This window comes from Tursiops truncatus, chromosome 7 (assembly GCF_011762595.2).
Source record: "Tursiops truncatus isolate mTurTru1 chromosome 7, mTurTru1.mat.Y, whole genome shotgun sequence".
Taxonomy (NCBI): domain Eukaryota; kingdom Metazoa; phylum Chordata; class Mammalia; order Artiodactyla; family Delphinidae; genus Tursiops; species Tursiops truncatus.
Genome location: NC_047040.1, coordinates 2,708,588 through 2,726,666, shown reverse-complemented (window position 1 = coordinate 2,726,666; position 18,079 = coordinate 2,708,588). Strand labels below are relative to the sequence as shown.

At 58.9% G+C, this 18,079-nt stretch overlaps 1 protein-coding gene across 4 annotated transcripts in view; it reads right to left on the bottom strand.

Annotated features, from left to right (window-relative positions):
- The window catches only part of PER2 (period circadian regulator 2), a 40,468-nt gene that overhangs the window by 3,697 nt on the left and 18,692 nt on the right, over positions 1-18,079 (bottom strand). For all 4 annotated transcript variants that reach the window (XM_019923620.3, XM_073807031.1, XM_073807032.1 and 1 more), the window contains 15 exons: positions 17,095-17,237; positions 15,396-15,474; positions 13,084-13,190; positions 12,336-12,489; positions 12,020-12,128; positions 11,176-11,301; positions 10,634-10,718; positions 10,004-10,166; positions 9,793-9,917; positions 8,813-8,977; positions 7,541-7,795; positions 4,683-5,503; positions 3,383-3,569; positions 2,270-2,459; positions 1,175-1,325 (listed from right to left, as the gene is read on the bottom strand). In XM_019923620.3, coding sequence (XP_019779179.2) covers positions 1,175-1,325; positions 2,270-2,459; positions 3,383-3,569; positions 4,683-5,503; positions 7,541-7,795; positions 8,813-8,977; positions 9,793-9,917; positions 10,004-10,166; positions 10,634-10,718; positions 11,176-11,301; positions 12,020-12,128; positions 12,336-12,489; positions 13,084-13,190; positions 15,396-15,474; positions 17,095-17,237 — 2,860 coding nt within the window. The remainder of the gene's footprint in view (positions 1-1,174; positions 1,326-2,269; positions 2,460-3,382; positions 3,570-4,682; positions 5,504-7,540; positions 7,796-8,812; positions 8,978-9,792; positions 9,918-10,003; positions 10,167-10,633; positions 10,719-11,175; positions 11,302-12,019; positions 12,129-12,335; positions 12,490-13,083; positions 13,191-15,395; positions 15,475-17,094; positions 17,238-18,079) is intronic.

Genomic DNA, 18,079 nt, shown 5'->3' with positions numbered 1-18,079 from the left:
CACCTTGAAGGTCAAGCCAGTAGGACCTGCTAGTGGACTGGATGGGGCACGACAGAAAGAGAGTCCAGAGGGCTGTGGACCGAGCAAGAGGGGTGATGGAGTCACCCTTGAGTGGGTGGGAAGACAGTGGGTGGGCTGGCTCTCTCTGAGCATAACCAGGACAGCAGATGAAGTTCGACAGAGGTGGATGCTAGGGAGTCTCGGCACGGAGACACTGCTTTCGGTCAGGAGGAGAGAGCTGACAGCGCCAGAGGGAGTGTAGACAGAAGAGGAAGGTGCAAACCCTGAGCCTGGGCACATCCACACTGATGGGTACAAGAGCGAGGGGCCAAGGGGCCGGGGCCAAGGGAGGGGTGCTCTCAGAGGAGGGGCCGGCCGTCGCTGAATGCCGCGAGTGGGTCGGTTAGGGTGAGGACGGAGACGTCAGTGGATTCAGCTGCTGGACCTGGAGGCCTTGACGAGAGCAGCCTCCCGGGCAGTGCTGGTATGGGGGTGCTCTGAGGGGAGCGGGGGAGAGGAGCTGGGGTACAGTGACACCTCTGGGACCCTCGGGAAGGAACAGAGACAGGAGGGGCAGGCTGGTGAGAGTGGGAGGGAGGGTGGGGACCTGCTGTCTCCCTGTTACTTAATGGTCTACGTGGATGTTGAGGGTTTATGACAGAGGAAGTGTGTGTGTGGGTGTTTTCACTGGAAACAGAATTGAAAGAAAAAAAATTCAAATTTCAGCATGTGATTGAGACCAGATATTTAGGAGACCTTTTTGGAAACAGTGTTGAAAAGCCATTGGAAGAAAGTTCTTCGAAGGAAACCTGACAGTGTGGTGGTATTTTTTTTTTAATGAACTTTTTTTTTTTTTTTTTTTTGCGGCACACGGGCCTCTCACCGCTGTGGCCTCTCCCGTTGTGGAGCACAGGCTCCGGACGCGCAGGCTCAGCGGCCATGGCTCACGGGCCCAGCCGCTCCGCGGCATGTGGGATCTTCCCGGACCGGGGCACGAACCCGCGTCCCCTGCATCGGCAGGCGGACTCTCAACCACCGGGCCACCAGGGAAGCCCTTTAATGAACTTTTAATCTTAGAAGTTTTAAATGTACAGAACAGTTGCAAAGACAGCACAGAGCTTTCTCATCACAGTGTCTTTTAACGCAAAGTCAGAAAACCCGCTCCAGAGCTCACCGCCACGTCGAAGGCCGCGGGCAGGCCGCCCGACCGCATCCACGGGTGGACGTCCTGCAGCTCCTGCCTCTGCCTGTCTGTGAACCTGGGCTGGAGCCTCTGCAGCACCTTCAGCTTCTCCCTGTCCTCCTGCAGGACCGTTTCTAAATTTCTTCATGAAATATTTAGAAATAGGAAAGCTTTAGAACGTCTCAAGGGCTTTGTTTTTTAAAGAATATACTTGTTTTCTACCAACACTTCCAGTGTTAATCATGTAATTTTAGATGATTTTGTTTAAATTTCCTTTCCATTTAAAATAAATTGCCCTACTTAAGGTAACGTCATCTCCCTAGTAGATAGTCTGTAGTTTTTCTATGAAGATGATACACCGAGTTCTGATTTTCATTGCACTTTAGCGCAGCCATGGGAGCCGGGTATCTGCAGACACTTGGTTCTGTGCCCGGGAGGTTCTCACCAGTGAGGTGGTAGGTAGACAAGCCCTCCCCTGCCACCTGCCGACACTGGCCTGCCCCGCAGCAGTCCTGGAGACAGAGCCCTGGGCTCCCCTGGCCCAGAGGCCTGGCTGTTCTGAGCCTCAGGGTTAATCTGTCCTTCCTCCCCCCCATGTCCCTCCACCGAGGGGGCACTGCACAGGGGCATGGACCCTGATAGGTTCCAGGCTCCTTGGAGTGGTCAGAGCTGAGGCACAGACCCAGGTCCCTACAGAGCAGCCAGCAGCCTTGGGCTGGTCACCCACCTTGACTCTTGGTTTCTGCATCTCTAAGACAGACAGATACACACACACACACACACACACACATCACCGGCCACATAGGGTTGCTGGCAACAGAGCAAAAGAGACGACGTTGGCACGAATGCTTTGTAAACGTCTTGTGACACCGTGGCGGGTCCCCAGAGCCCGTCATCCTGGAGGCCTGTAGCAGGTCACTCTGCGGGCTCTGTGTGGCCAGCGGCACCATCTAGAGGAGCCCTGCTTCCATCTGTGCACTCAGCTCAATCTGAGATACGGCTCCCGAGGGAAGGCCTCTGGCCTTGTGGTTCTGGGGAAACCTGCACCCAGCCCTTCACTGTCCCGAGCCGCCGGCGAACGGTTACCGCGAAGGCATCTGGTATGCCATCATGACGCTGTCGTCCGTGTCGGCCCCGAGCAGCCAGACGGGGTCCTGGAGGGCGTCCCTGAGGCGCTCACTCTCCGCCACGTCCACCTTCGCTTTTGCTCTGTGGTTATTCTCTGAGGAGTCGACGCTTCCAAAATACTTGCTGGTGTGACTTGTGTTGCTGCTGCCTTTAAAACACAGAGCATGGCAGGTCAAAACCTTGACTCCTGCGCTGACCTTGCACGCTGTGCTCGTGTAGAGGAACGGCAGCATTACAGAGCTGAAGGGTTTTGTTTGGTAACTGGTGCCTGGGTTGGTGGACCTTCCCTTCTCTTTCCAATTCTCGAGTTGTCTGGGTAATTTAAAAACAGGATATCAGCTGGTACCATGGAGGTGATTCTCTCCTGGGGAGGCCCCGAGGAGTCCAGGTGGGGCTATATCTTAGAAGCCGTGCTCTTCTCTCCCAGGCTCACTACCTCCGGACTAAGCCAGGCCACAGAGAAGCCGCCCCTGTGAGCGGCAGGCGGCTGTCCCGGAGCGCCTCCCGGCAGGCCTCCCGCAGGGAGAGGGGCCCGCTCACTTCAGGGAAGCGGGGGTCTTACAGTCTGGGGAGAGTGTGTGCTCTTCCCATGGGGCGGTTCCAGATCACACCTGAACGATCCCGGTCGGTCCACACGCTAGCTTCTCACCAGGGGATCTAACTCAGGAAGGCGAGCCGCTGCCAGCCCTCCCGGCACACCCGGGGAGCCCCAGGGACAGTCCAAGCAGGGCCAGCTGGGGTGGGGGGCCTGCAGTGCCGCTGAGGTCGAGAGCGACGGGCAACAGAGGGAAGTGGGGCGGGCCGGGGCTGCCGTCCGCGCGGGTGGAGCGGGGTAGGAGGAGCCCAGCTGCCTGTCTGAACGACCGAGGGCCCCGAGGAGCTGCTCGGGGTGCAGCCGGATGCCTGCATGTCGGGGCCCTGCCCAAGTCAGCCTGCGGCTTTGGGGTGACTGGCTCCCTGGGGGCCGGAGAGTCAAGGACACCCAGGTGTATCACGTGAGAATCTTCCAAACACACCTGCCACCTCCCACCCCGCCCCGACTCCCAGGTGCTCCCAGCACCACCTACATACCGGCCCCACTTGCAGATGCATCGCAGCCCAGCGAGCCGGAGCCCAGGGAGTAGGAGGTGACGGAGGCCCCGCTCCCTGACGGGGCTGAGCCCGTGGCCGAGCAGAGGTCCTCGCGCAGCAGGAGGTGCAGCAGGCCGCTGGGCGTGCACAGGGCGTCGCTGCTCTGGACGTCCTTGGGCTTGTCGCACTTTGGGAACAGGGAGGAGACACCGAGTCAGGTGTCTGGTCTGCACCAGACTCCCAGGGACACAGCGGGTGCGCCCTCCTTGGACCGCTGGCCCTTCCTCCACGTGCCACATGCGCAGACCCCATGGTTACTGGGACCACAGCGGGACTCTTGGTAGTGGGATGGATGCCATCTAATTAAATTTAGTTTGGGGAGAGTCCCACTAAAGACGGCAGCTCTTGGATCCCTGCGGGGGAAGCCTCAGGCTTGCTCCTCCGCCAAGGCGGGCAAGTGTCTCCTGCAGCACCCCAAAGCTGCTCCTCGCAGAGGCAGGGCTCTGGCTTCCCGGCTCCTGCGCCCCCAGAGTGGGGACGGGCTTGGACATGAGGGGGGCTTGGCCTGGGAGCGCCCCAACCCTCCAATCCTTGGAACCCAGACTGTAGGCCCGGGAGTCAGGAGGGCAGCAGCCGTGCTGGGACAACCACCCTGCTCCCACTTGCTCTCCCAGGAGCACGGGCAGGGGAGCCCCGCCCAGCTCCTTCCTCGGAGGGCCCACGGATCACACTGCCTCAGCAGATGCGACCACACACCGAAGCTCTCAGGACACAGAAGCATTAACTGGAAATCAAACTACAATTTCATTAACCGAGTACGAGTACACGCCAACGTCCCTCAAGACGTGGGAGGATGCACACCCACGGCACTGGCTTCCAGCTCCCTCCTGGCCCTGCTCCTTCACCGTGAGCCCCTCTGCTGCCAGCTGCCCTCCAAGGCGCCTCCGTTCTGACCTTTCACCTGACTGTGCTTTATCCCCGAAGCATTCACTGAAAACCTGGAGGCCCGTGACGACGAGTCACGAAATCACCTGTGGCTGTTTGGCGCCTGCGTCCGCCAGCAGACGACCGATCTCCCTTTTCCCCTTCAGACCCCAAGACAATAAACACCGGCTGCTCTCACAGGGTCTTTTACCCGGAACGTGTTATCTCCTAGCACACGTGTTTATGTCGGAATTGAAATGGTCTGGTAGTAACCTCAGTGCAGGGACCACCTGAGGTGAGGATGTCCGTGACCCGCCCGAGGCGGCCGCGTTCGCCACCTGCCTGCGTTAGACAAAGGGCATCAGGAGATCCTTACGGTTGGCGGTGCCTCGGGCCGCCGGTCCCAGGATGAGCCAGGCTGACAGTCGGGCCCCGCTCGCACGGTCTCTGTGGGCCCCGTGGGCCCTGCGGCCACACAGCCGCCCTCGGGGGCCTCCTCCAGCTGCAGCAGGCTGAGCTGCAGGGGCGAGCTCCCGCGGGACTGGAAGAGCGGCGGTGAGGTCCTGCCTGCGGACCCCGCGGCCGAGGGCAGGGCGGCCTGGGCGGTCACGCGCGACACGGGCAGCCCGCACTCTGCCAGGGCACACGTGTGCAGGTGTTTGGGGGATGAGGTCCGACCAGGGGACTCAGGCTGCGAGGCAGGAATCACCTCGGACGGCAAGTTCGGCTGGCTGGGGAAGAAAGCTGGGGGCAGGCTCGGGGTCACCGGGGAGAAGGAGCAGCTGGGTAAGACCAAGGCCACGACCGGGGGCAAGGGGCCAGCAGACGGTGGGGGCTGGACCGCCAACTCGCACTGGGTGTCCACGGGCAGCGCGAGGCCGGCGTGGGGAGTTCCGGGTGCCGCTGCCACGGTCCCTGGAGCTGGCACTATCCCTGGGGCTGGAAACATGGGCAGGGAGTAAGCGGGCACCGGGGTGGGGAAGGGCATCGCGGGGCAGCTGGACTGGGATGTGTCCGACGGTGACCAGGCGGTGGCATTCAGGCCCACCAGCGGCAGCCGCTGGGGCGGGGGCCCCCCGGACCCAGGGCTCCCCGAGGAGTCTCGAGGCTTGACCCGTTTGGACTTAAGTTTTCTGTTCTTCCCCGTTTTTTTCCAAGATGAATCTATTCCAGAGGTATTTCTTAGTCCGGGAGCAGCTAAAATAATGGGAAAACAAGAGTTAAAACGTAAAAATTATGTTATGTTTCCTGTTACGTCAATTTTCAGAGATTTGTAGGACCTCAGAAACCTGAAGGTGACTCCCAGTTCAACAGTGAGTCCCACCCTCCCCATCGCCAGCCTGGGGATCTCGGGGCCACCACCCGGTCTTCCCGGATCCTCAGGAAAGTGAGAAAAATCAGGGCAAAACGTTAGGTTTTCATAAAACTAGATTCAATCCATTTAAAGGACCACCCTTTGTTGCGAGATCACATTCCTTGCTTTCTTCTCATATTAAAATGCCGTTTCTTTCATGAAGTAATAGTGACAAGTGGCATCAAGAAGGTTTTATTTGCCCAGAACAGTAAGAAAGCTGGAAGTCGACGCTAGTCCCCAAGGGCGGTTTGTGACACCTTAGAGGCAGAACCGCTGGTCTCATCTAACCTTATCTGTCAGTGTTACGAGCTTCATCGCTGCTGTTCCTAAAAAGAGATGTTTCCTGCTTAGAAAGCTCGTGGTTCCAGCCCAGGGAAGTCAAAGGGCCGAAGGAACGCTCGCCCTTGGAACCAAGGTCTTCCTCTCTGACGGTGAGCGCTGCTGAGAGGGCCTTTCTCAGGAGACCGGAGGGGCTCCACCCAGTCACATACGGGACCCTGGGCATGTCCCCCCCCACCTCCCCTGGGCACCGGCCGGCGCTGGGAGTACTGTGGGCTCGGGGGTCATGCCGAGCTGGGGGGGGAGGGTGGGGTGGGCAATGGAACGGGTCCCAGGAACCTCAGCTTCTCCTCTCCTGTCACAGAGGGTAACTCTGGGCTCCTGCAGCAGGTGTGCGAGGACATCCCCTGGCGGCTGTGTCACACGATAAAGGCAAATGGGCCAGCCCAAAGCAGACTGCTAAGCGGGTGGAGGTTTTGCCATTCAGCCTCTCTGCCTGGTGTTCTTCCTACAGGAAATCTGCCCCCTACTGGGACCCGGAGCTACGGCACTGGGCTCCTGGGATGCCACACCAGGGTCTGGGAGGGGCTGCTGTGGACAGCTGTGCAGTCTGTGCACTGCACAAAATGTGTGGCCAAGGGGGCAAGAGGGGGCTGGAACTCTACGGTGGTGTGGACACCGTTTCCTGATTTCCACAGAGGTTCCCGATGTGCTGGCAGTAACCCTGGGTCTGGGGATAAACTCCTTAAGGAGTGTGTCAGCCTCTCACTTCTGGGACATCTGTTTCGGTGTGTCTGCCCAGAGACCAGGGGGAGTTGGGTCCTCATGGTGTGTGTCCCCTGGGCTCACTAGCTCTCAGCTCTGATCCCTGTGTCACGGCCTGGGAGCCCAGGGAAGAGGCGGCATCTCTCATCAGCTTGGCCTTGTCAGGGGGGCCTGGGAAGGTGGCTGGGGGTTGGGAGCCAGGCTCCTGGACCAGAAAAGGGGCAGGGAAGCTCGTCTGTTCCACTTCATCCCTGGCCCGTTGACCACCTGATGGCTCTCAGCCTAAAGGGCAGCTTCACGCACCCCTGGGCTCTGTCGGGCTTGGAGTCGGCAGCCTGGCCCTGAGGCCGATCCGCCAGGAGCGTACGTGCTCTGGGGAGGAGGGCGCCATTCCCTCCTACGGTGTCGTCCGGGGCTAACCTCCTCCCTCAGGGGCTTGACACCGAAGGCCCCGTCAGTGCCATCTCCTTCTCTGGGCAGTGCATTAGCCCAGCTGGTCCGCTGAGGGTCCTGTCTGGGTGGGAAGGTGGGGTAGGGTCTCTTGCCCCTCAAAGTCACCCAGGCAAGAAATGTCTGGCACGGCCGCACTGCAACGGCCCGCCCTGCATTCCACAGGGGGCTGGGCTGGGACTGTCACCACTATTTACAGCACTGTTCCCTTGGGAACACAAAGTGACATCCTTGAGAACATCACTGGTCAAGTTCCAACAGCTTCTTACAAACCCACGTGTCCCAGACTGGGGACGTTTCGCCTTCTGAAAGCAGCGCTAGATTCAGTAATGTTAAGAATAAAGTTAAAAAATAAATCCACTTTTAGCTCAGGTATTACCACTTACCTCTTTCACTCGACTGCCCCTTGCATCTGTCTTGTGAGTAGTAATGGCAGCGAGACTGGAAGACACTGAGCTTTCTTATTTCTCTGAACTTTAGCAGGAAACTCTGCTCCTCCCTCTGGGTGTGGGCGGCCAGCACTTCCTTGGTGAGGCCCAGCTTCCGGAAGGGCCCCTGCTCGTGGCCGAGGCCGCAGGGCAGCACGGAGCCCACCAGGCAGTCCAGAGACCCGGGCCCACTGGCAGCATCTCCCACCGTCTCTGTAACAGAAGACGCACAGCTCTCATCTGCAAGGGCCCTTCCATTTTAAAACGGCTGAAAAAATGCACGCTGCACCTATGAAGAACAGAAATCATTCGCACAGAAGATTCCTTCACGATGCCCACAGCATGGGGATAAGATTCCTTCACGATGCCCACAGCATGCCCACAACATGATGTATTTGTTTAGCTTTCTGAGAAAGTTAATGACAAAAGGGGTAGGAAGCCCCATTACCCAGGGGCTCCGGGATCAGTCCTCTAAATTGGGGCACCTCGGGGGGTTTTCAGCCTCTGACGCTGCAGACACTCCAGGCTGTCTTGTGCTTTCAGAGCAAGAGGCTAGGCTGGCGCACAGCCTCATCCTGGCTCAGGATCACGGGCTTGACAGTGTGGCCAGTGGAACTGCGGGTGCAGACAGGATGGGGCGGGTGGGACCACAGACCGTCCTGGAAGGGGTTGGACATTGACTCTCTGATGTGTACTTCTGCCCTCATCACGCCCCCCTTCCAAGCAAAGAACGAATTCAGGATTCGTTTTACTCGTGGTATCTGAAGAACAGCTCAGTGTGGCACCCTTGGTTGTCCTGCTATTATGACCCGCACTGGCTCCTGTCCTCACATGGGGAGGGCACGGCTTGTAATCCCATCCAAGGAAGCGGGATGCTGGGCGGGGGCTCGTCCCCAGGCTTCTCTCGGCACCAACGAAGGGGGAGTCCTGGGACCCCTGCTTGGTCCTGGGAGGCCCCTCCGTATCGACACCTGAGCAGACACCTGTCACAGGTGGAGCCAGAGCGCAGCGGGGGCAGGACAGGCGTGGCCACCCCCGCCCGGCATTGCACGGATTTCCTGCACCCCTGTTACTGGGCTGTGTAGCTACCTCCACACTTGGGTAAACCTAAAGAGAATCTGAGGACGGCAGTCGAAGCTTCTCATCTCTATTGTTCAAGTCCGATTCCTCCTGACGTCGCCCAAGGAGCAGTAAGCGTTCCTGACATCGCCCAAGGAGCAGTGCGCGTACCGAGCTCAGGCTGCGGCTTCTTGTCGCCCACGTGGACGATGGTGCTGCTGTAGCTGCACTGGCTGGTGAGGGACGCCACGCTCTGTGCCTTGCTGGGCAGCGTCAGCGAGGTCAAGTGCGTGCTCACGTCCGTGTGGCTGTTCACCTTGAAGGGTGACGCGGTCTCTTTATAAGGGAAAATGGAAGCAAGACACAAAAATGTGATAAAAACGAACTGTGGGGATACGCCGCGTGGAGGCCTAGGTGGTGCCCAGTACCGGGGGCGGGGGCGGGGGCAGCTGCGAGTCTGCACACGTCCTGGCAGGTGACACTGTGTCCTCAGGTGTTTATTCACGGGGGATGGCGGAGAGGAGGAGATTCTGAAATGGGAACGCCGCCGCCCTGACCTCCTGAGTCCTTTGGGAGGAGGGAGGCGGCAGGCGGCAGGTGACCGCGGTGCCCTGGGTCAGGGCCTCTGCCGTGGGCCTGCGGGGAGGGCCGCCCGGCAGTCAGGAGCCCGTCTGCTGAGTGCAGGCAGGCAGGTGGCGCTCCCTCCCTGCGGGCTGGGCCAGACTCCACCAGGGCACGGCTGTCCGGTCGCCTCCGTCTACAATGGGAGACCCTACTTCTGATCCTGGTGGCGGCCGCCAGCAACGCCCTCATGTTTGAAGGGCCTGAGGTCTCATCTGACTCGTGGGGTCACTGACCCTCAGAGGCCAGGCCTCCTCTGAGACGCCCAAGAATGACAGCCCGAGAAGCCCTGGCCTCCAGCAGCCCCACAGGATCCTGCCCTCAAAGTCCAGGACCACCTTTATCTCCAGCTCATAAGAAGTTCTGAGCTACTCTGGTCATGTAAAAAATAGCCTATACCCTAATACCGTGTCCCTGAAGCCGCTCAGAATCCACCTGGAAAAAGGGGCTCCAGGACCTCAAATGACGCCTGATCCCACCAGAGAGGGTCTAAGTTATCCCGCAGTTAACAGCTCAAACGAACCAGGTACCTGCGGCATGTGGCCCGGGGCCGGCGGTGGCCTCGCGCTTGTCACTGGCCTTCCGCGTGGGGAGGTGTGCCGGGAACTCACACTTCCTCTTCAGGGTGGTGGCCTTGCTGCAGCTCTCCAGGTACCTGTGGGCGGGTGATAAAGGGCTTCATGTAACAGAGAGCCCCACAGCGTGAGCAGCTGGGCGGGGAGGGAGGCCAGAGGGCCGCACCTGACGACACTGTCCAGGCAGCTGATCTGCTGGTAGGAGCCCGCGAGCGGGCTCTTGAAGGCCAGCTCCTCAGGAAGGCCGGCCTCGGGCAGGCTGGCCCTGGAGCGGTCCTCTTCCGTGGCTGCAAGAGCTTTCATCTGAGCCGGGGAACTGCTCTGCATTTCTGGAGGAACGACAACATTGTTTTTTCAGTTAATCCTAGTTTTCCCCGGAGTACACTCTATACTTACAAAGCACTTTAATTCTACCTAAAGATAAGGCTGGAGATAAGGCTGGGGCCTCAGAATACGCTTCATGGCCGCAGAGACCCGGAGACAGCCTGCTATGCCATCCGCAGGGGGGCCTGGGGGGCGCTCTCTCTGCGGCACTCGGTCCGGCCTGTCCCCGGGGTCAGGGACTCAGCAGTGGGAAAGGTCAGTTCTTCACTTGAACTCCTGAAACTTTCAGGGCCAATAAGATCACAGGCGCCTTATGGTCAGTCGACGCTCCCTGCCTTGGGGAGGGTCGGTCTGTTCAAACATGACTTGGCGGGAATAACAATTGTAACCGTAATTGCCGGCCGTACAGCTTTCCGTCTCCTCGCCTCACCACGCTGAAGTCTCACTAAGGAAATGCTGGATCATTTGTTACCTGCAGCAGACGCGTTCTTTTGTTCTCCAGATTCATCCGGACAAGGGCTTTTGCTTTTGACCTTCTTACCATTTTTACAAATCTCCTGGAAGAAAAACACATCATTCACCCTGGGAGACCCCGCAGCCTTTGCCCCACCCTGGAAAGAGCAAAGCAGGATTAATCCCAGCAACAGCAGCAAGTTCTGAATGAGACCCGAGAGGCAGAACTAGAGACAGCAGAGTTTACGATTCGGAAGAATAGGAAGTAAAGGGAACGGCAGGTTACACTTTCTTCTTTCTAACCCTAACCCTACAGTTAACTCCTCACTTTTGCTTGATTGACCTGTTAAATAATTTTCACCTGAACCTCTAGCCAGTCTGTGGCTGTCTCCACCCTTTCGAAGTTACACAACAAGTCCCAGGTGAGCCAAGTTCAGAGCAGCCAGGAGCAGGTGAGGTCGGAAAGGCTCGGCCCCAGCGAGGGCTGTTTCTAAAGTGCTCAGACATGTGAGTCACAGATGACAGACAGAGGGGGACAGAGGGGGACAGAGGGGCACGTACGGCTCTCCTCCGGCAGGGGTCTTCCTGGCCGGTGCATTCGCTGGAGGAGGTCTGGCTCAGGAGGTGTTCGTGGGACCCGCTGCTGCCCAGGCTCCCGTAGCCGCTGGAGCTGCTGTGTGGGACAGGCTGGGGAGACAGCAACAGAAGGACTCTGGACGGGCCGGGGCGCGCCCGCCTTCTCTCAGAGGCGCCGCAACCTGCCCGGGGGCCCTCGGCGGGGGCCAGGTGGGGCCGGGCTTGGACCCAGGGTCAGGCTGCAGTGGGCTCCCAGGCTCCACCCGCGGGGCTGGTCCTGGATCCCAATCCCCAGGAGACTCCACCAACAGGGAGTCCATGGCCACGGGGCTTGGAAACAAAACAAGGTGCCTGACGGTTCCCACAGCCCCCGGAACCGAGAGGCAGGAGGCCACTCCTCGTGGGGCCAACGTGCTTGCAGAAATCTGTCTTGAGTGCTGTGTCCCCAGGGACAGGGAGGGGTGTCCTCAGTTCCCCCTGGGGCCAGCGCGACGTCCCGTGTTGCAGGGATGCCCCCCTTCCACCCACGGGGGTCACGTGTGGGCTGGCGCCTGGGACGTGGGGACTGGGCTGGGGTGCGCCCTTCAGCCACTTGCCCAGAGCTGTGGTTCAGACACAGATGCCCTGAATGTGCGAGGCGGGGGCAGCCCCCACGCGGGCAAGGCCCACGCGGGTGGGACAGAGACCACCACCATGCGCAGCAGGGCGCAGGGCAGAGCTGGAAGGAGAAGAAGGGCCTGAGAACGGGGGGTGGGGGGCCCCCAGGCCGCAGGGCAGCTCTGGGCTGCCTGCGGGGGCAGGAGGGAGGGCGTGCAGGCAGCAAACCCACCTGCAGCAGCAGCCGGTGGATCTGCTCCGTGAGCTCCTGGGTGCCGGGCTGCAGGGCCTTCTCCTCCACGTGCGTCTGAGCCGAGAACACGTCCTCATTCAAAGGCCCCCTGCGTGGTTTTCATTTGTCTCTGTGAGTCGGGGCCCCGCCCTCCTCTCTGCAGACCCCCGGCCCGCCACCTGCCTCCCCCCCCTCACTGCTCTGCCTGAACGAGGCTGGGGCCCCCCAGGGGGCAGGGGGCAGGTCAGCACAAGCACGTGGTGGGAGGTGACCGGGGTCCTGGTCTCCCAGACCCCCGGGCACTGGGGGCACTCACACCCTGACTCTGTGTCTCCCGATGACGAAGGAGATCTGCCTGCTCCACGGGTTGATGAAGCTGGACCAGCTGGTGTCCAGCGTGACGTACTCCCCGTTCCGGGCACGGAAACGGATGGGGGAATAGTCGAAAGGCTGCCCGCCGGACTGCACGACTAGGAGAGCGAAAACAGAGTTCAGGGAGCGAAGAGATTCAACCGGTGTTCGCGGTACAAGAAAAGACACGTGGAGATGCACTTGATTCTGGAATCATCTGAAAACTTAGGAGGTGCCAATACCTCTTCAAAGCCACCACTTTCAATCTCCCATCTTGCTTTAAATTGCGACCGGGGACTGTTTGCGGCAGTGTCCTTACATGTTTTAGGACACACTTCCCTTCGAGCCTCACAGGTCTGCTGCCAGTGGGACGCTCAGTGTCACCTGTGTCGGTGAGGCCTGGGCTTGCTGGGGACATGTGTCGTCCAGCCCCTGGCCTGGGCAGACCACCCCCCAACCCCCCACCGCAGCTGACCCTGTCTCTCCTCCTCCCGCCTGCTGGCGAAGCCAATGGTAAAAGATGAGAGGCCGAGGACTCAGGCCGAGGGCGACTCTCAACCAACCGACAGCGCCGGGACTCAGGCCGGGGGCGGGGCACCCCTTGCCCGCAGCCCACTGGACCCCTCCCGGTGGGTGCTGACCTCGGGAAGACACCCCCAGAGTGCGCTAGCTTTGTCCATGCCCCCGGGAAGGACCGTGAGAAGGGGACCTACTCTTTTTGTGGATGGCAAGCATCAGGGGCCTGTCGCTGGGGTGCAGCTGCACGAGCACAGGGGTCTCGATCAGGTCCTGGGGCAGGTGGCCCAGGAGGGGGACCGCCCTGCAAAGCAAGTGCACACAGGGTCACGGCTGCGCTTCAGGACACGAGCCAGAACGCAGCCTCCCAACGGGGCAGCCGACCACCTCCAGGAACGAGTCCGACTCCAAATTCCCCAAAGACCAAAATGTGGGTCTCATGCTAGCAAAGAAACAGTCAGTCTTCTAACTAATTAGCACACAGACGACGGCAGCATCGCCGAGGGTCTGCGATAGGAAATGAGGCCCTACAAGTCCCTGCCCGTTACAGGCTCAGCGCTCTAGCTCTGCGTCTATTTCCTGAATCGATCACGACAATGTTGTTTTCTTCTCCTAAGACCTTTTTCTTGTTTTGTGTCGTTTGTGAGTTTGGCTAGATGTGGCCTGACATGGACTTTTTTTTTTAACAAGTTTGCTGGGACCAGGAAAACCCCGCCCGTGTGCGTCTTTTCCAGCTCAAGGTGTTCTGCTCCAGCTCTAACTGTGGTCGCTGGGTCCGGTCCAATTGACCACGGCTCCCCAGGAGTGGCCACCACTGGCTGGGGACCTTCGCTCTGTGCCCGTCAGGGCTTCCCTGGGAGCTGTTTTGCTTTCTGGGCAATGTCTTGCACTGAACTTCTGTAGTCCCCCTTCCCTCTGTCGTGTCCCGTCCCCTCTGTGTGTCCAGCACCCTCTGCCGTCCCCGCTCAGTTGCCGTCCCCGCTTCTGAGCTGCAGCTCGGCCTTCCCCTTCTCAGGCCCGTCTTCTTTCATCCCAACAGCTGTTTTCCCAAACCCTTCTGTTCTGGTGGAGGATGTCCTCCTGCATCGTTAGAGTGAAGGCTGCCTGTTCTGTGTGGGGTGGAACTTCCTCACGGGCCCGGCGCCATTCTCGGATTCCCTCCTCCTTGTCTGAGGCATGCTCTCTGGGCCTCGTGTCTTCCTTTGCACAGGATGTACAGAATGTCCCTGGCCAAGGCCTGGCCGGAGGAGAGGGGGGAGGCCCGGCCAGCCTGGGCTCGTGGGCTGGGCTGCCCACTGGGCTTTGCTGAGGAAGGCTCTGCAGCCTGCTGGCCTGTAACGACCTGCTCACCAGCCCTCCTGCACACAAATGAGTGGGCACCTGGGGCAGCTGCAGACAGGAGTTCTTAGTCTTTTGGAGGAATAAAAATTATCCTGGGATTGCTACACAAATGCAGCTCCCAGTCCCCCACCTCCAAGATCTTGTTGGGCAGGGCTGGGCGGGGCCTGGGAACCTGCACCCGACGCTGTCCCTCCGGAGATTCTGCCGCAGGTGGCCGGCAGGGCACACCTGAGCAGTCAGGGGCTGGTGGAGGCTGATGGGCCCTGGCTGCCCAAGAGCAGAACTTGTCCAGCAGGCCCCGTGGCCTGCATCCGAGGGGGCACCTCGTGTCCCAGGCCAGGTGCCGGCTGCGAGGAGGTCCTGACCCTCCACGGATGCCACTGCATGAAGCCCAGCGTGTTTCCCGTGTGTCTTCCCAGGAGACTCCTCCCTGATCACGCCGGCAGCCGCGGCATTCTCTGCGTCTTCGTGCGTCTGCCAGGAGCCAGGGGAGTCACACAGGGCCCCTGACCCGATGCCAGAGAACCCAGAGCCCTCTCAGAATGGTCAGTGCTCCCGACTCCAGCAGGGCCATGGGCACCAGCTACAGCACCCTGGGTGCGAGACGCAGGAGGGGAGTCCGAGTGGGCTCCGGGCAGAGGTACGAGGTGGCCCCCTCCCTGTAGCAGCCTGTGGCACGCAGGCTGGAGGATGCACTTGTGCTGGGATCCTGCCAACGGTGTCCTAACACTGCCCCAGGCACACGGTCCCTGGTTGTACCAGCCTTTACTCATGTGCCCAATTTTTGAAACGGGTTTATTAAACAAGGTAATAAAGACAGGCTCAGTTAGAATGATGACCAGCTCCCTAGAATGCCCCATCTACACAGCGTCCATACCTTAGGAGGTTTTCAGTGTAATTCCATAATTATCTCATTGTCTATGTATAATTAAATGTTTTAATTGATTATTACACATAACATGCAGCCTTAGCTTTAGCTAAACAGCTTCAGTGTCAAAAACATGAAAATCGATTGAGCTTTATTTAGTTATTAAGTAACTACCACGACAATGCTGAAACACAAAATATCTGGGGAGGGGGGCGGCCGGCTGCAGACGCGATACTGACTCCAAGGCCAGGACCGCGGCAGAGGCGAGCGCTGGCAGGGGGACGGCGCCGCATCGCTTACCTTTCGTCCACGTCCTGGAACAAACAATTTGGCGAATGTGTGGTCGTAAAAATTCTCTTTTCAGGAGGGATTCTAGGGGCTGAAAGAAAAGAATTTTGCACGGATTTCTGATTCTAAGACATACGTACTTTATGTAGTCATACTACAACTACTGGAAAACACCATGTGTTGATAGATTCAGAATGACGGGTAGCTAGAGAAAAACTTAACAGTGGACTCTGAACGACAGAGCACGTACTGAAGGGTGAAGAACAGACCCTACGCTTGGTGACCACCAGCCAGGCTTCTCAACTTCTTATGGACCAGTTTTAGTCTAGAAAGCTAGGGATTGCCATGTTAGCAGAACCACGTGGTGAGGTTTTGGCTTCTTTCAGCAAAATCCTGCCGGAAGGCTGTCTTCATGATGTTTAAGATCCAACGATAGGGAACTGAACAGATTATCTTTTTTAAAGGAGTGAAGTATTTGGATTCAAAATTCCCAGCAAACGTCCTTGTATTGGGACTTCACAGTTTCTAAGATGGGCAGAGGTGATAAGAGTAATTTTCATAAAGGAAGTCACATATGCAGAATTTTCCTCAACTACCAAATTCATGGGCAAAACATTCAAAATTCCAAAACTTTTCATTCTTGAAGGAGACGCTGATCATTTTGGGGAATAACGTGCTGAGATCTGAGTAACCCCTCTAAACCTTTACTGAATATTTAGAAGAGAATGTTCTATATGTGGGAATCCAGCAAACATCTGAAAGAAACTCATATACCTAAAACATTTCTATCACTTTTAAGAAATGCCTTTTTAAAAAAGACATCATTAACCACTGAGAGACAATTATAAATACAATTAAACCTGGACTAAACTGGACCCCTGTGGTTCAGGACTTACAGATGGCCCTGCTTCCAGAGAATTTTGAAATCTCGTGACTTGCTGAGTCGCCATGGCGAGGACCTAGGTTCCTGGCCAGGTCTCGTGGCCAGTGCGAGGCCGTGCCACGAGAAAGCCTATGAGAAGGGGCTGCTGGGAGGATACCAGCAGCGTGGCAAAGCGCCTTGGGTCCTTTGGGAGGGGTGGCCTGAGGAGCCAGCAGGTCCAGAAAAGGACACCAGGTGAGGTAAGCCTGCTGTGATGACTGGGTTTCTACAGGCAGAGGTGGAGGGGAGGAGCCCTAGGGGAGGAAACAGCAGGACAGAGACTGGGGGTCAGGGGAACGCTGGGCTCTGGAGGCTCCACAGCTGGTCCGCAGAAGCCAGGCCGTACCGGAGGGCGGGACGTCCAGCAGGAGGTGGGATGGACCAAGGTGAGCAGGGAGGAATACCCAGCACTTACTTCTTAGGCGGTGGCTGCTTTGCGGTTCCGCACCTCAGAGGCCAGGGAGTGCGAGGACAGAAGGGACGTGGGCCCTGGACCCATCGAGGCTACGTGGACGGAAGCCCGTGGCCAGGGAAAGGTGAAGGCATCCACGGTCCAGTGACGGGCTGGACCCAGGTGAGAGATGCCAGGGCCCGGAGCCTTTAGCCGACAAGGGGAGGTGGTGTGGATGGGACTACAGGGGGGGCCAGGTGACAAAGGTGGGTGCCAAGCCTTGAGGGAGATGGAGGCCCTGCCCGAGGCTGGGGAGAGGCAGGGGCCGGGAGCCCACCTCACACACAAGTATGTGAACCACGGGAGGAAGTGAGGGAGTGGCCTGGGCCAGCCGTTACCTTCGTAGCCCGAGTGCACCCTCTCTGCCAGCAGCACGCAGCACAGCTGGCTCTCGGTGCCCTGCTGGTCGCGCACCTGGGCCAGGTAGGGCGTCATGCGGAACGGGTGGTAGCGGATTTCGCTCTCGTGGTTTTTGCCGACACTGCAGAGGAGGGCACGACGAGAGGTTTGGGATTACGACCGAAGGAGTCCTCCTTTATTGCTGGTTACCTCGCCCCCAGCGACAGCTGTTACGTCTCAGCAATCCTTTTATTTATTGCATGGACGCCTGCAGAGCAGAGCCAGGCCCCTCACCTGGGGACCCAGGCCGAGCCGCACGTGCTCCCTCGGTCTGTGGTCTGTGCCTCCGTCCCGCCCGAGGGTCTGGAACCCCCAACCCTGCTCCTCTGTCCTCACCCTCAGACGTCCGGTGACAGTGAGGGGTCAATTGGAGAGTCACCGGCCTGAGTCATGGGAGCTTCAGGGGCCCTTCTCTGGAGTAGTTTGCATTTTAATTGGGGAGAGGATGCTGCTCCAACAGGGGGGTCCCAGCCCCAGCTTCCGAGGGTGCCAGCGTCTGGCCAGGGTCACTCCTGATACCGCAGCTGCATGCTCAACTGGTCACGCGACTTGGGGCCAAAAACCTGTTGGGAAAGCTACGGGGCTCTCCCTGAAAAAAGGTACACTCGAACCAAAGGCCACACATGCTTCTGGGGTCCTCGCGGACCACAGGGTTCATGCCTTCCCAGGTGGGGGCTGCCGGCCGGTTTCCTGGGTCACGGACAGCAAGCGGGCTCCCCAGGCCGACACTCCCCCGAGGAGCAGGCAAAGCGCTCCAGCGTTGGCCAGGCTGTCTTAATATCTTGTGCACATTTAAAACTCGGCTTGGGAATTCCCTGGTGGCCCAGTGGCTGGGTCTCGGCGCCTTCACTGCCGGAGACTGGGTTCGATCCCGAGTCAGGGAACTAAGATCCCACAAGCCAAGTGGCACCCCCGCTCCCCAAA